General features: G+C 39.1%; 1 protein-coding gene and 1 pseudogene across 2 annotated transcripts in view; both read left to right on the forward strand.

Annotated features, from left to right (window-relative positions):
- M1AP (meiosis 1 associated protein) overlaps positions 1-12,618 on the forward strand; it is a 65,172-nt gene that overhangs the window by 15,939 nt on the left and 36,615 nt on the right. For both annotated transcript variants that reach the window (XM_088026443.1, XM_028116088.2), the window contains exons 2-3: positions 4,366-4,551; positions 6,283-6,451. In XM_088026443.1, the coding sequence (XP_087882569.1) occupies positions 4,366-4,551; positions 6,283-6,451 (355 nt within the window). The remainder of the gene's footprint in view (positions 1-4,365; positions 4,552-6,282; positions 6,452-12,618) is intronic.
- On the forward strand, positions 6,929-7,055 carry LOC114219001 (U4 spliceosomal RNA; annotated as a pseudogene).

Consider the following 12,618-nt stretch of genomic DNA (forward strand, 5'->3'; position numbering starts at 1 on the left):
AGACCTGATGAACATGGATGCAGAAATTCTCAATAAAATACTAGCAAATAGAATCCAACCGTACATTGAAAGAATCATTCACCACAATCAAGTGGAATTTATTCTTGGACTGCAGGGGCAGTTCAATATTTGCAAATCAACCAATGTGATACACCATATTAATAAAAGAAAGGATAAGAACCATATGATCCTTTCAAAAGATGCAGAAAAAGCATTTGACAAAATACAACATCCATTCATGATAAAAAAAAAATCAAAGTAGGGTTAGAGGGAACAAACCTCAACATTATAAAGGCCATGTACGAAAAATCTACAGCTAATATCCTCAGTGGGGAAAAACTGAGATATTTTCCTTTATGGTCAGAACAAGACAGGGATGTCCACTCTCACCCCTGTTATTTAACATAGTACTGGAAGCCCTAGCCTCAGCAATCAGACAACAAAAGAAATAAAAGTCATCCCAATTGGCAAGGAAGAAGTCAAGCTTTCACTATTTGCAGATGACATGATACTCTATACAGAAAATCCGAAAGACTCCACCAAAAAACTGCTAGAACTGATACACGAATTCAGTAAAGTCTCAGGATACAAAATCAATATACAGAAATCTGTTGCATTTCTATATACCAATAATGAAACAGCAGAAAGAGAAGTCAAGGAATCAATCCCATTTACAGTTGCAGCAAAACCCATAAGATACCTAAGAATAAACCTAACCAAAGAGGTAAAATGTATGTACTCTGAAAACTTTAAAACACTGAAGAAAGAAATTGAAAACAACACAAAGAAATGGAAAGATATTCCATGCTCATGGACTGTAAGAACAAAAACTTTTTTTAAAAGATTTTATTTATTTATTTGAGAGAGAGAGTGAGAGGGAGAGAGCACAAATGGGGTGAGGGGCAGAGGCAGAAGCAGATTCCCCACTGAGCAAGGAGCCTGATGCAGGGCTCGATCCTGGGACTCCAGCATCATGACCTGAGCTGAAGGCAGACACTTAACCAACTGAGCCACCCAGGCACCCTGGAAGAACAAATATTGTTAAAATGTCTATATTACCCAAAGCAATCTACACATTGAATGCAACCCTTATCAAAATACCACCAGCATTTTTCACAGAGCTAGAACAAACCATCTTAAAATTTGTATAGAACCCCGAATAGCCAAAACAATCTTGAAAAAGAAAAGCAAAGTTGGAGGTAAAGTGGGAGAGCTAGGTTCTTGTCTCACGGAATCGGAGAATGAATCTCACAGACAAAAGAAGTGAGTAAAGCAATAGAATTTCATTAAGGATACAGAAAAAGCTCTCAGGAGTGAAAGGGATCCCGACAGGGTTGCCACTGAGGGCTTTTAGGGTTGGTCTTTTATAGAAAGCTAACCAGGGAACTTAAATCTTTTTGACTTCTCTACTGGCAGCACTATTGATTAAGGACTAGTGATAACATCTTTAATGGCTTACTTCTTTTTAGGGTCTGGTTATTTTCTGTTGACCACAAGAGACTGTCATAAATAAGACTTCCCCTTTGAACACCTAGGGCAGGGTATCCTGGAGTGTTCCCTTATCTCTGGTTTCCTCATACCTCCACATTTTTGGAATCTCTGTGAGCCTGATTGCATAGCCCCCTTACCTATTTCTCCCTACCTAGCCCCACCTGTCCCTTTCTCAGAGGCATCACCTTTCTGAACTTCAAGTTGTATTACAAAGCTGTAGTGATTAAGACAGTATGGTACTTGCACAGATCAATGGAACAGCATAGAAAGCCCAGAAATGAACCCATAAATATATGGGCAATTAATCCTCGACAAAGCGGGAAAGAATATCCAATGGAAAAAGACAGTCTCTTCAATAAATGGTGTTGGGGAAACTGGACAGCAACATGCAAAAGAATGGACTGGACCACTTTCTTATACCATACACAAAAATAAATTCAAAATGGATTAAAGACTGGGGTGCCCGGACTGGGCATCCGACTCTTGATCTCAGCTTGGGTCTTGCTCTCGAGGTTGTGAGTTTGGGCCCTGAGTTGAGCCCCAAGCTGGGCATGGAGCCTACTTAAAAAAAATGGATTAAAGACCTAAATGTCAGACAAGAAACCATCAAAATCCTGGAGGAGAACACAGGGAGTAACCTCTTTGACATTGACCATAGCAGCTTCTTACTGGATATGTTTCCCGAGGCAATGGAAACAAAAGCAAAATGAACTATTGGGACTTCATCAAGATAAAAAAAAAAAACAAACCCTCTGCACAGTGAAGGAAACAATCAACAAAACTAAAAGGCAACCTTTGGAATGGGAGAAGATATTTGCAAATGACATATCTGAGAAAGGATTAGGATCCAAAATATATAAAGAACTCATAACTGAATACCCAAAAACACAAAGAATCCAGTTAGGAAATAGGCTGAAGACGTGAATAGACATTTTTCCAAAGACAACCAGATAGCTAACAGACACAGGAACATCACTCATCATCAGATAAATACAAATCAAAACTACAATGAGATATCTCCTCACAGCAGTCAGAATGGGTAAAATTAACAAAGGAAACAACAGGTTTTGGTGAAGATGTGGAGAAAGATGAACCCTCTTGCATTGTTGGAGGGAATGCAAAATAGTGTAGCCACTCTAGAGAACAGTATGGAGGTTCCTCAAAAAGTTAAAAATAGAAATACCCTATGATCCAGCAATTGCACTACTAAGTATTTACCCAAAGGATACAAAAATACAGATTCAAAGGGACACATGCACCCTGGTGTTTATAGCAGCATTATCAACAATAGCCAAATTATGGAAAGAGCCCAAAGGTCCATCAACTGATGAATGGATAAAGAAGATGTGATATATATATATATATATATATATATGGATATACAGTAATAAAATATACATATATATATACCCAATGGAATATTAGCCATAAAAAAGAATGAAATCTTGCCATTTGCAAGGATGTGGGTGGAGTTAGAGAGTATTATGCTAAGCAAAATAAGTCAGTCAGAGAAAGAGGAATACCATATGATTTCACTCATATGTGGAATTTAAGAAACAAAACAGATAATGTGGGGAGAGGAGCAAACCATAAAACAAACTCTTGACTATAAAGAACAAACAGGATTGCTGGAGAGGAGATGGGGGAGGGTTAAATGGGTGATGGGGATTAAGGAGGGCACTTGTGATGAGCACCAGGTGTTTTATGTAAATGATGAATCACTAAATTCTGCTCCTGAAATTAATATTACACTGTATGTTAACTAACTGGAATTTAAATAAAAACTTGAAATAAATAAGTGTGTCAGTCTTCAGATTCCTTTAGGGGGTATATGAAAAGAAATTTTTGAAGGCCACTAGCCTATATGTATTGTCTCATTTGTTCTCATTTCTTTTTTGAGTAGGTTTCTTATCTTCCCATCTAAATTACAAATTATCTTTGTGTAAGAATTACATCCTATTTTTTGTGATTTTCCCAGAAATTCAGGGAGAGGAGCATGTTAGCAAAGTAAGGAGCTGTGGAATTGAGTGGGGCAGGTGTTGACTTAAGTACCCTGGCAGTATTGCAGCTCATGCTCATGAATTTTATGTGTATTTTGCATATATTGCTCAGTTCTGCTCTTTGTCAGGGTGGTTTCCTCATCCCAAATATAATTCCTCCCCACCCAACCCCCATCTGCTGTTGATGCTTAGAATTCAAATAGTGTCACATATTTTCATTCCACATTTATTCAAAATGTATACATCCTTAGGAGAGGTAACATTGATACAGAATCAGATTAGATTAATTACTTCCTGATAGCAACTTTTTATAAAGGGAGATGAGATAGAACCAAGAGGTTTACGTATTGGATCCTTGAGCTGACTGCAGACTAAGCCAAGCATCTCTTCTTTACTGAAGTGATCCTGAGGAGTAGAGTGGGTAGGACCTTATCAGTTCTGAAATGATCAACCACATCAAAATGCTCATTTCTGGGAAGTAGAGAGGCTTCCAGTACCTAGACTGACTAAGAAATGAAGATAATATTTAAGAGTGACCCTGCTAGGCCTCCAGTTTGCAGACCACCTCAAAGGAAAACTCAGCAGTCACAACTGGACTTCCCTTTGGGTGAGTGAATGAGTTCAAACACTTCCCTTCCTGTTTCTGGTAAGTCCACATAACCAAAGCCCTTTGGCTGCAAATTTTCTTTCTTCTGGTATAGGGAAGATTTTAGTGCAGTGCCTAGAGCATAGTAGGCATCGAGTAGATGTTGGTCAAGTAAACAAATCTTCAGGAAGGGAAGGGACCCCCGAGGAGTAATTGATAATGAAGTTAGACTGTCCATTAATCTGGAACCCGGGTCACTAAAGATCTTTGGTTCATTTTTCTCTGCAGCAAGTGAAAGGGAACTTTGCTAGGCTGCAGGCCTGCATCTCAGAACTCCGCATGTTCCAGAGAGAAGGCTGTTTCAGACCACCCGGCCTTTGTCTGCACCTGGCAGTACAGGATGGGCTCCAGCAGTTCAAACAGTACAGCAGACATGTGACCACAGGCACTTCTCTGAGCTACACTTCCCTGGAGGTAAGAGATACTGGTCTTAGGACTCTAAGCCCATTCAGGCCATCTAGATGCTTCATTATTTATCACCCTTATATTGTTCTTTGTTTCATACACTTTGATGGTAATTTTCAAGGCTAGATTTTCATCTCCCTGCCGGCAAGAGATATGTTCCCTTTTTCCTATAGCCTGTGCAATTCTTTTTTTTTTTAAGATTTTATTTATTTATTCATGAGAGACAGAGGGAGAGAGAGGGAGAGAGAGAGAGAGAGAAGCAGAGGGAGAAGCAGGCTCCCAAGGAGCAGAGAGCCCGATGTGGGACTCGATCCCAGGACCCTGGGATCATGACCTGAGCCGAAGGCAGATGCTTAACCATCTGAGCCACCCAGGCGCCCAGCCTGTGCAATTCTTAATACAGAGCTGGCATAGAGAGAAATGCTAAAACTATGGGCTGAAGTGAATTATACTGAAAAACTGAAATCAAAATAAAGTCTGAATATGCCATCTGCCTCTGGATTTTTGGAACTTGTAAAGTAATTGTTAAACTGCCTAGATTACTGCTGTATTTATATTTCTTGGGCAGGAATTTATATTTGTTCTTAATCAAATCTTGGTATCAAATTGAGTAAATTTTCTTGGACTCAGCAAATGTGCCAATTTAAAGATGGCTAAAATTCTAGTGATCAAGACAATCTTAAAAAATATAAGTAAGTCATGTCTGGGTACTCCACTGGGTGCATGAGTGACTGAGTTAAAACACATTCAACTGCATGCATCAAACAGATGCATTTTTAAAAATAACTGTGCTTTTATCTGCATCCTTCTTCATTAATCAAAAATGGCCAAGCATTGGAGCACTTGGGTGGCTCAGTCAGTTAAGTGTCTGACTCTTGATTTCAGCTCAGGTCATGATCTCAAGATTATGAGATCAAACCCTGTGTCGGGCTCCATGCTGGTGGTGGAGCCTGTTTAAGATTCTTTCTCCGTCTCCCTTTGCACCCCCCCTCCATGTGCACACACATGCTCCCTCACTCTTTCTCTCTAAAAAAAAAAAAAATTCCAAGCACCAAAAAAAATGTCCAAGTACAAAAAAGAATTGCATATATTTAATATTTGCCTTCCAGATTTTCAAATGCAAGACAAAACTACTAATGAAAACATACAGCATATTCATTCAGGTGAAATAAAATATTCAGATTATACACAAACACCTCAATATTCTTTCAGGTTAGATATATTGATCAAGAGTGAGTACATTTTAGAGTTAAGAAAGCAAAAGAAACAGCTCACCCTGTATCCAGGTTGAACAAGGAGAGAAATCTATGTGGAAGTACCACCATGAGAAAAAAGCACAGAGGCCCTCTGATATTTAGTACACACTTAGTGGAATTTAAGGATTCTGTTTCCTTTGTTGCCTTGTAAAATCAAAGTATTTTGAGCATGAGAGATGCTATCAGTGCTTCAAGCAATCTTAAAAAACTAAAACACAGGGTTGTTTTCTCACTGGTCACTTTCTGGGGTAGGCCTCACCTGTTTGGAAGGGTCCTGTGATGATTTATCCCACCAGATCTCTCCCACCAGAATCTGTCAAATGAAATTTGATTTGTAAGTTACCATGAAATCTTCTTCTTTGCTTCAAAAACAATAGCCACTGCCACAGACTTTGCTGTGTCTATCCTCCCAATCTAACCTGCTATGTTCTTCACTCTGTACATTAGAGAAAGTAGACACATTGATTCTTGGATTTATTTCCAGATTACTGTTCTGACTTCCCTGCCTGGAAAAGAGGCGGTCAAACAATTGGAGGAAGGATTGAAAGATACGGACCTAGTAAGGGTCAGGAGACTTCAGGTGGTTGAGATCACAAAGGGAGTCCTAGAGTATATGGACTCAGTGTCCCCGGCTGAAGAGCCTAGCAGTGATGGTAAGAATTAAAGGAAAAGGTAAAAAGAATTTTAATGAGTAGTCAAGAAGATTATTTTCCATGGTCTTTTTGTTCTTCAATGAAATGAAGCCAACAGATTTTACTACAGTTCAGACAGGTGTTTCTAAGTGTACATATAGGCCTAATATATATTAAATATATATTTACTATTTTAATGGGATCATGACATACATAATATTCTATAACCATCTTTGTGCATTGGACAGCTATCTGTGTTAGTATCTATAGATCTGTCTTATTTTTTACTGGCTACATGATTTTCTTACTGTGTGGTTGGACCATAGTTTGTTTAATCACTTATTAATGAATAATTTGGTTTATTACCCTTTGCTATTATAGCCAATGCTGAATAAACAGACTTATATACAGGGCTGGTTTCATGGACTTATGACCAGTATAGTCACACAGGGCCCGGCATTCAGAAACACCCTGTGCTTGGGATTTAATGCTCTTTGGAGCTTTGCGTAGTGGCAGTATCGTAGCCAATGAGGTTTATCCAAGGCGTGATTATTGCTAATGCTCTTTGGTTGCTCTCTTAAAATTCTTAATAATTTTATCTTTGAATTTATATTTTATAAGTGAAGTTTTATGGAACAATGGAGTGTGTACCAGGGGATTAGAGTCTTAGCTCACACACGCCCTGTCTCCTGTGTCCTTCCCACCTCCCCATAATGGGGTTCTTAGTTGCTAGCTTCCCAGCTCTGGTATCCCCAACCTGCCTACCCCAACCCGGCAACCACTCGTGCCCAGGTCCCTACCAATAAATCCTACATAAATCACTAATAATTCTAAATTTCCTAGAACAGGAAATATTCGAACTGAGTCTTAAAGAACATACAGGAATTAGTCATGTAGAGGAAGAAGAAAAGAGCACTCAAAAAGGAGATGTAGGAGCATGAGAAAGCAAGATTAATCAACTTTCAGGAAGTGCCCATGGTTCCCTATGACTAGAGCCGGTCAGGCAGAAGCAGGAGTAAGTCTATAAAGGTAGGCAAGGATTTGATCAAGAAAGGCCATATATGCCATTCTAAGACATTTAGATTTCATTCTAAGGCAGTGAAAATTTATGAAAAGATTTTGGTCAGAAAGTTAAGGAGAGATTCCCAAATTATGGAGTTTAAGAGATTTTTAACCAGTTTTAATTTATCCAACACTCAAGTTATTGTTCACCCTTCAGTGGTCCTTTCTGGATGTATTGGCCCTCTCCAAGGTTGTGCACATGGGAGGAGCCCCTGTTCTGATACTATTGATCTCTTCCTGGTCACACTTGGATAACCCACTAATTAGGTGAGAGAGTTAGAAACTAAGGATGTGTTTCTCCTCAAATCCTGAGACGTGGATCCTTCCAGCATCATGAGGCCACTGACATTGTTCTGGTCCAGGAGGAAGGATAACCAGCCTTAGCTGTGTCATTTATGAGCTCTCACCCACTTGGCACACCCTGCTTTTCTCAAGCCAGTCTCCTCACTGAATGTCTTTCTTTCTCTCTCCATCTCTTCACTTAAAGCTGTCTTTTCCTTTGAATTCCCTCTTCTTTCCTCTGAGTTCTTTCCCTTATCCTCTTCCAGCCAAATACTCCCCATCCCTTAAGGCCTAATTCATGTTCCTGATTACTATGTTGATTTTCCTCTCCTTAGAACAACAATATCACTTGTGGTCTGTACCAAACAATTTGGCACTTGATTATATGCCATGGAAAATTGTTCACCATTGTTTGATTGTGTGATAATTTTGTCTTCTCATCAAATCTGTAAACTACTTGATATCTTTTCTTTCTGAATTAAATTCTAAGCGCCTTGGGATTAGGAATTTGTCTTTATTATTTCTGTGTCCCAGTGTGTAGAATATCCTAGATTACAGGAGATATTTGTTGAATGAATTGATGAAAATGATACCTGTGGAGACAGTTCTTGGTCTGCCCAGCATCCCCTGAATCCCCATTCTCTAGTAACACCTCACCTTCCTGGTGAAAGAGTGGGCCATGACCCAGGTGAGGCCGTCATAATTCCTCAGGCCACCAGAGTCCTCCCTAGTAGGTTCTCAAACTGAATCTGTGAGAGAGAAGCTCTTTTTCTTTCTCTTTGGCCATGGATATATCAGGCATGGACTATGTCCTTTTCTCCCTTCGGTGACTGTATCCAGTAAGAATTTCCTGTATCTCTCGTGGCACGGAGCTCAGAGTACTTGGAGACCACTGGATGCCTTTATTTAGAATATTTGGATAGAAGAGCTTTTACATTCAGGAAGACAGCTTTCTACCTTGTGTCACTGCTGTTGGTCTTCCAGTAACCTCCTGTTTGCTTATAAATAATACATCATCCCATAAATTGCTTGTAATTCCTCTTTGTGGTTAAGTATATGTATGGTTCATAGCTTGAATCTTCCCAGTTTGCCTATACTTTCTTCATAATTACTTTATTCCATTGATGTTTGCCTCATCTTGATGTCCTTAGGAAGGGATTAGCAAAAGCAACTTCTCTCATTCTCAAAAAGATGAGTGCTCCAGAATCAGGTTGTCTGAGTCTAAACCCCAGTTCTATCACTTACTAGCTGTGCAACTTTGAGCAAGATACTTAGTCTGTCTAAGCCTTAGTTGCTAATTCCTGCCCTATGCAGTAGTTGTGTGTATTAAATGAAATGATGTGTGTTAATTAGTACATAATAAATGTTCAGTAAAATCAGCTGATCTTGTTAATATTTCTGAAAATTTTTGCATATGGGTAGTTTAATATTTCTGAGATTTGTTTTTATGGCCAGATCCCAAGTGGACTGTAAGTTACCTGAGGATAAGACTGTATCTAATGCATCTTTGTATCACCAGCATTTATACCATTCAGCCTGGCACATAGTAGATTCTCAATAAATGTTTCTTTTTTTTTTAAGATTTTATTTATTTACTTAACAGAGAGAGAGCACAAGCAGGGGAAGCAGCAGGCAGAGGGAGAGAGAGAAGCAGGCTCACCGAGCAGGGAGCCCGATGCAGGGCTCAATCCCAGGACTCTGGGATCATGACCTGAGCTGAAGGCAGACGCTTAACAACTGAGTCACCCAGGTGCCCCTCAATAAATGTTTCTTGAAAAATAAGTGAATGATTGGAGAAAACCAAATGATTTGGGAGAGGTGATGGTCACCTTCTCTGACATCAACTCAAATAGTTAGGTTCATATGTCAAACACTCATAGCTTCCCTTTGTAACCCATGAATATCATGAATTAATTCAAGCACTTCTTGAGTCTATTTATAATTTTCTTTTTAACTCTGGTAACCATGATCATCGATTAAAGGAAAAGTATCTCTACTCCACTTTTAGAGAGACCAGTTACAGGGAAATGTTGATGCAGATTTGTTTAAAAAGTAACTATGAGAGTATGTCCTTCAATCAGTCAAAATTCTGTCCCCTTTAGTGCAGTCCTGTGCAGTGAGAACTAATTATAAGGATGACTTGGAGAATGCAAGATCCAGAATCATCAAAATAAAAATGAACTTAGAAATGAAAAAAGTAGACTCACATTTTAGAAGGTTTTTTGACAAAATCTAAAATGAAAAGATTAACTTTATTTATTTTTATTTAAAGATCTTATTTATTTATTTGACAGAGACACAGCGAGAGAGGGAACACAAGCAGGGGGAGTGGAAGGGGGAGAAGCTGGCTTCCCGCGGAGCAGGGAGCCCGATGCGGGGCTAGATCCCAGAACCCTGGGATCATGACCTGAGCTGAAGGCAGACGCTTAATGACTGAGCCACCCAGGTGCCCCCAAGGCACTTGTTTGCGATCGTTCAGTGGAGGAACAGCTCTTCAGGCAGCCAGGGACAAAGATGAGCTCCCTCAGGAAATTTGACAGAGAGAGAGAGAATGAGCGCACAAGCAGAGGGAGAGGGAGAAGCAGGCTCTGCACTGAGCAGGGAGCCTGATGCGGGACTAGATCCCAGGACCCTGGGATCATGACCTGAGCCAAAGGCAGACGCTTAACGAATGAGCCACCCAGGTGCCCCAAAAAGATTAACTTTAAATCACATTTGTATCAGTTAAATTTTTCTATAAATATTCAGACCATATAGCCTATTATATATTTTCCTCCAACCACATAAAAGGTGCTTTTTTTTAAAAGATTTTATTTATTTGAGAGAGAGAGTGAAAGAGAGAGCAGGAGCAGAGAGAGGGACAGAGAGGGACAGAGGGAGAAGCAGACTCCCCACTGAGAAGGGAGCCCAATGTGGGACTTAATCTCATGATGCTGGGATCATGACCTGAGCTGAAGGCAGACACTTAACTAACTGAGCCACCCAGGTGCCCCATAAATGGTGCTTCTTTCATCTGTTTCTGCTTGGTCTAACTGGTATGTTTTTTCTTTATTTTAAAATTTAGCTGAAAGATCCAATCTAGCTCTCTTTGTAGTAGCTTTTATCTGGTCATTTTACCATTTTTTATTACAAGTTGTACAAACGTAAACATTGCATAAGTATAATATAGACCGTTCAAATGACCCAAAATTCTGCTCTCCAGAGATAACCACCATTAGTGTAGGGCACATTCTGCTGAATAATTTTCCTTACATGTACATGGATATGGACACACATGTAACATTATTACAGTACTCACTGTTCTGTCTGCATTTTTATTTTTTCCATTTGGCTAATTATCCAATATTTTTTTTCACATTGACTCACAGAGAACTAATATATTCCTTTTAACATCTGTGAGGCATTTTACTGTATAAATTCATCACTATTTATTCAACCATCCAGTTGGATTTTTACATTTTACTGAAGAACTACATGACCTTGAACAGTTATTTAAACTTTTTATTCCACAATTTTTTGTTTACAAAATAGGGCTAATAAGAGTAGCTGCCTCATAGGGTTTTTATGAGGATTAAATACATCTTACATGCAAAGCACTTAGAACAGTGCCTGGCACATGTGAGCAGTAAATAAACCTTATCTGTGATATTTATAGTAGTAACAGTATGGGATGCTGGGGTGGCTCAGTCGGTTAAGCATCTGCCTTTTGCTCAGGTCATAATCCCAGGGTCCTGAGATCAAGCCCTGCATCAGGCTCCTTGCCCAGTGGGGAACTTGCTTCTGCCTGCTGCTCCCCCTTCTTGTGTGCTCTCTCTCTCTTTCTGGTAAATAAATAAAATCTTTTTAAAAATAGTAGTAATAGTAGAACCTTTTTATATATGCCTTTTTACTGAGAAAATTTCAAGCTCTAATAACTTTTTTACTGAAAAAGAAGATAGGACCATAAAAAATTTTTAAATTTAAAACCATTCATAATTCCACTATCCCAATATACTGATTTTATTTTTGCACAATTGCTTCTTGATTTTCACAATCATGTTTATGTTACATAGTTATAATTCACATATATGACATTTTGTTTTCATGTAACATAATATTATAAAACTTCTCCCACTGTTTTTATAGCCTTTCTTTTCCGTTATTGATCCATTTTTTTCCTCTTTTGCTCTTAAAAGAGGACTAGAAGTGTTGGTCTATGAAATAGAGTTATGAGGAGGTATACCTCTCACAGGGGAAGCTGGTGGCCTTCTTTATCTTTATATGCCCTCTTTATATATATGCCAACCCTGCTCGTTAGAGCAGATCCTTAATGCTGGATTTTGATCATAAATTAGGGTCTAGGAGAGAGCCTGCCAATTCCAGCAGCCAAAGTTGACCCCATAAAAGAGCCATTGATGGAATCATGCTGCTAGCTTTACTCATTTTTAAGTAAGTTCTGAGCCTCAAGGAAAAGATACACAAAATAAAAGCCACAGTCTCTTAACCTACTCTAACTTTTGTTTATGGATCATAATAATAGCAACATTTATTAAACACTTACTGTCCAAATATTTTCTGTTCTAAATAGTTTCCACAGGGGTGCCTGGGTGGCTCAGTCGGTTAAGCATCTGACTCTTGATTTCAGCTCAGGTCATGATCTCAGAGTTATGAAATAGAGCCCCACATCGGGCTCATGTGCTGGGCATGGAGCCTACTTGAGAATATCTCTCTCTCTCTCTCCCTCTGCCCCTCCTCCTTCTCTAAAATAAATAGATATATAGCGATAGATAGATAATTTCCACATATTATCTTATTAATCCTCATGTATCTAAATGAAGAAACTAAGGCATAGTTCCTTGTCCACA

Source organism: Eumetopias jubatus, unplaced genomic scaffold, assembly GCF_037043125.1.
Source record: "Eumetopias jubatus isolate StellerSeaLion01/CBP00866 unplaced genomic scaffold, mEumJub1_p1.0 scaffold_9, whole genome shotgun sequence".
Classification (NCBI taxonomy): Eukaryota; Metazoa; Chordata; class Mammalia; order Carnivora; family Otariidae; genus Eumetopias; species Eumetopias jubatus.